This window comes from Apteryx rowi, unplaced genomic scaffold, assembly GCF_003343035.1.
Source record: "Apteryx rowi isolate R43461 unplaced genomic scaffold, aptRow1 scaffold_45, whole genome shotgun sequence".
Classification (NCBI taxonomy): domain Eukaryota; kingdom Metazoa; phylum Chordata; class Aves; order Apterygiformes; family Apterygidae; genus Apteryx; species Apteryx rowi.
In genome coordinates this window covers 2,264,390-2,267,827 of record NW_020450705.1, presented here as the reverse complement: position 1 = coordinate 2,267,827, position 3,438 = coordinate 2,264,390, and the positions used below count along the sequence as shown (strand labels likewise).

Genomic DNA, 3,438 nt, shown 5'->3' with positions numbered 1-3,438 from the left:
GAGGGGGAAACGCTGCCCGCTTCCCCGCTCTGCCCTTCCTCGACCGGTTCCCGGGAAGAGCCGCCGGTGCCAGCTGGCGGTTTGGGGAAGAGCCCCCGGGGCCGCTTCCCCTCGCCTCGCGGCGCCTTCCTTCCCCTCGCCTCACGGCAGCTTCCCCTCGCCCCGCGGCGCCTTCCCCTCGGCTCGCCCCCGACCCCATGGCGTCCCTGTGCGGCAGCGGGAAGCCCCTCGCGGGGGCCGGCAGCTGCGGCTCCTTCCGCAGGCGGGGGGAAGACGGGGCCCATATCTGCCCGCCGCCCCCGGGGGCGGCCGCAGTCGCTGCGGAGCGGAGCTGAGCGGAGCGGGGGCCACGCATGGCGCTCGCCGCTGCCTGCCGCCTCCTGGGCGCCGTCGCTCTGCTCCTGGCCGCCCGGGCCCGAGCGCAAGGTAAGGGGAGGGGGGACACGCGTGGGGGGCGCCTGTGGGGATGGGGTCTGCCATAACACGCTTCAGCGCCATTTGCCACCACGGGCCGGCGGCGGTGGACTAAGCACCTTTGCGCGGCCCATAGCTAGTAAAGCACTCCAGGCCCTTTAAGTAAATTAATTCTGGGTGGGAACCCCAAAAACGGCCCCTCACGGGGTGGCGATGCAGCTGCCCAGGGCCCCTTGGTGGCTGGGGGAAAATGAAGTTATGCCCTAGACCAGCTCCTACGAGAGACGGTGGAGAGTCTTCCGCGGCCGGCGCGGTTTCCCAGGCCGAGGGGCTTGACCTTCCTTTGCATTTAACTAGTCAAAGCCAAGCGGGCGACGAGTAAAATACCCTCCCGTGGGAGTCTGCCGCCGGAGYGGCTTGCGCTTGGTGTCTGCCAAGCCGAAACTCGCTGTGGTGACAGACAGGGACGAACCGGGATGGGGCAACAGGGAGGAAAACGGCCCAGGAGGCGCCGTGCAGCGGGCAAGCCGGCGGCGCGTTCCCCGGCTTTGAACGGATACCCGCCACCTTCGAAACGCTCCCTCCGCCTCCGCGGGAGGGTTTTGTCTGCTCCTTCCCAGATAAGGACAAGCGTAGGCACCTGCAAAGTGCCCAGGCAAGGTCTGTGACGCGCTTTGGTCCCGAACAGGGAGGATTTGTGCCTCTGTCACCCGTCACCTTAACTATTCACCGAGAGATGGCGGCTGAGCCTCCAGCCTGTCCCGGGGGCTCGTCGGCAGGTCGAGAGCCGAGACCGGTGGCTGTGCGCAGGTGGAAAGGGTGGCTTATGTGAGAAAGGATGAATTATCCCTAAGTTAGCGCTTTGTAGAAAGGTTAAGTAGTATTTTCTTTTGCAGTACTTATTTTTACGTGCGTTTGTCCGGCACACCTCCGTCCTGCGCGTAGCGAYGGGGCTGCGCCCTTTCCTCGGCGGGCTCCTGGCTCTGCAAGCCAGCGCATTGCTCGGAGACGTCACATCCATTATCCAAAGGCCGTTACCAGCGCGAGGCAGGCATTTGTTTTACATTCTTTCTACATTATCGTGTCCGCTGCAAATATTTGCCTGGTAAACAAAGCTGCTTCTCTGCTAGCTTTGATTCTAAAAGTCTCTCTCTGCTCCTCACCTTATTTCTGCAGGGATTCAGTGCAAACAACCTCCAGATATTCCCCATGGGAAGCACACTGGCAGGTTCATGGACAAGTTCTCCTATGGATCGGTTGTCACRTACACGTGTGACAGAGGTTACACCCACACTGGCGAGGCCTCCATCCAGTGCGTGACGGAGGACGGGCTGACCGGCGTGTGGAGCAGGCCCCCGCCGCAGTGCGGACTCAGTGCGTACCTCGCYGCGGCACTGTCCTCCCTGCTCTGCTCCTTCCCGCACATGCAAGCCCCTCCTCAGACAAGCCCTCAAGAATGTAGCTAGCTTTTCCTACTGGCCAAATCCTCGCCAGTGTTTCCCTGGCTCGGATCAGAAGGATGTGCGTGGTGCTAGAGCAGGGGGACAGGCTGTGCCGGCAGCGAGTGTCACCCGATGCATCCAAGCACTCTTCTTCCCGGCCCGTAGATTAGGAGTATGCAGCTGGGCCTGGAAGGGCTCTTGGTGACACCAGGTGACAATAAATCCAGTGACCCCTTTCTTCCAACTGGGGAAGCAGCTGGGCTCACACTACAGCTTGCCAAAGCCACCCTGGTGCAGGCTGCTGGTGTGGGACAAGTAAAGGCCATGGACCGGCGGGGCTCTTCCCCGTCRCTCCCAGGAATCTCACACAGTTCAACCAGTGACATGGAAACCATCGACATGGAAACCATCACAGGTATGAAAGGCTTGAGAGTTGTGTAGCTAAACACTATTATTTATTCCCCCTTTTCCAGATACTCGATGCCCATTCCCACACATCCAGAATGGGAGGAGACTACCCCCTACTCGCCACGTCTACAAGACCGGGGATACCGTAAGCTTTGAGTGTAATCGAGGCTACGCCATTCAGGGCTCCCATGCAACCAAGTGTGGAGCTGATTTCAAGTGGAGTCCGCCTCTGCCAGTTTGCAAAAAGGGCAAGTGTCCCAGCATGGGGGTGTGAACAGTAACAACAGTGGGGAAAAAGCTCCGTCTTGTGTCCTCTCAAATTCAGTGGGAAAGCAAAGCCTGGATGGATCTGTCCTTGCTTCTCTTCTCGAATCAAGGCACTTTCAGAGAGACATAATTGGCTCAAAAGAAAGGAGCTTACTGCTAGGATGGGAAATGAGGCTAAGTATAGTCTGCTCTGTCCTGGACTTTGAGAGGGATGTGAAGATATTAACTTTCCAGCTGATCTCCTTGTGTGCTGCAGTCTTTGTGTTCCCTGTGATTTCTCAAGCATGCAAACGATCCGTAGGCCAGCCGCAGAGAAGTGGCAATATCTGCTTCCCTGTGGGGATTTCTGTGATTCCGCTTACAGCCCAAAGCGGGACACTTTCATCTTCCTGTGTGCTTCCTGCTAGCAGCTGCCATGATCTGAAATGGGAACAGGAAACAATCGCAACTTCTCACTCCTCTCGCTGCTTTTATGTGTTCACATGCATATTCTGCCAAATACCATGACTTACCTGTAAGCTTTTATGTCAGGAAATGTGCACATTATGAGTAATTCCCTCCAGCTACAATGTGATAAATAATCTTGGGGTGGCTGAACTTCTTTGTTAACTAATACTTTGGTCCAGGAAACAGAGCAAAGGCTGCGCAGAATTCAGGATATTACCCTGGCAAACAGTTCTAATAACATGCCAAATGGTAAACAGCTAATTCAGCAACGTCTGTTCCCTTTCCAGAGGTGAAGTGTCCTCGGCCACCAAACATCGCCAACGGGCAGCACAGCGGCCAGTCCTTGGACACTTTYCCCCGGGGAGTGACCGTGTACTACAGCTGCAGGGATGGCTACACGCTGGTCGGGAACATGTCCATCAACTGCACGGACGCCGGGCTGTGGAGCCGGCCCCGGCCC

The 3,438-nt window shown here is 57.8% G+C and overlaps 1 protein-coding gene across 1 annotated transcript in view; it reads left to right on the top strand.

The window, feature by feature from the left end:
• The window catches only part of LOC112971645, a 90,347-nt gene that overhangs the window by 60,318 nt on the left and 26,591 nt on the right, over positions 1-3,438 (top strand). Inside the window, exons 62-65 of the mRNA XM_026077246.1 lie at positions 1,591-1,788; positions 2,068-2,271; positions 2,330-2,512; positions 3,266-3,381. Of these exons, the coding sequence (XP_025933031.1) occupies positions 1,591-1,788; positions 2,068-2,271; positions 2,330-2,512; positions 3,266-3,381 (701 nt within the window). The remainder of the gene's footprint in view (positions 1-1,590; positions 1,789-2,067; positions 2,272-2,329; positions 2,513-3,265; positions 3,382-3,438) is intronic.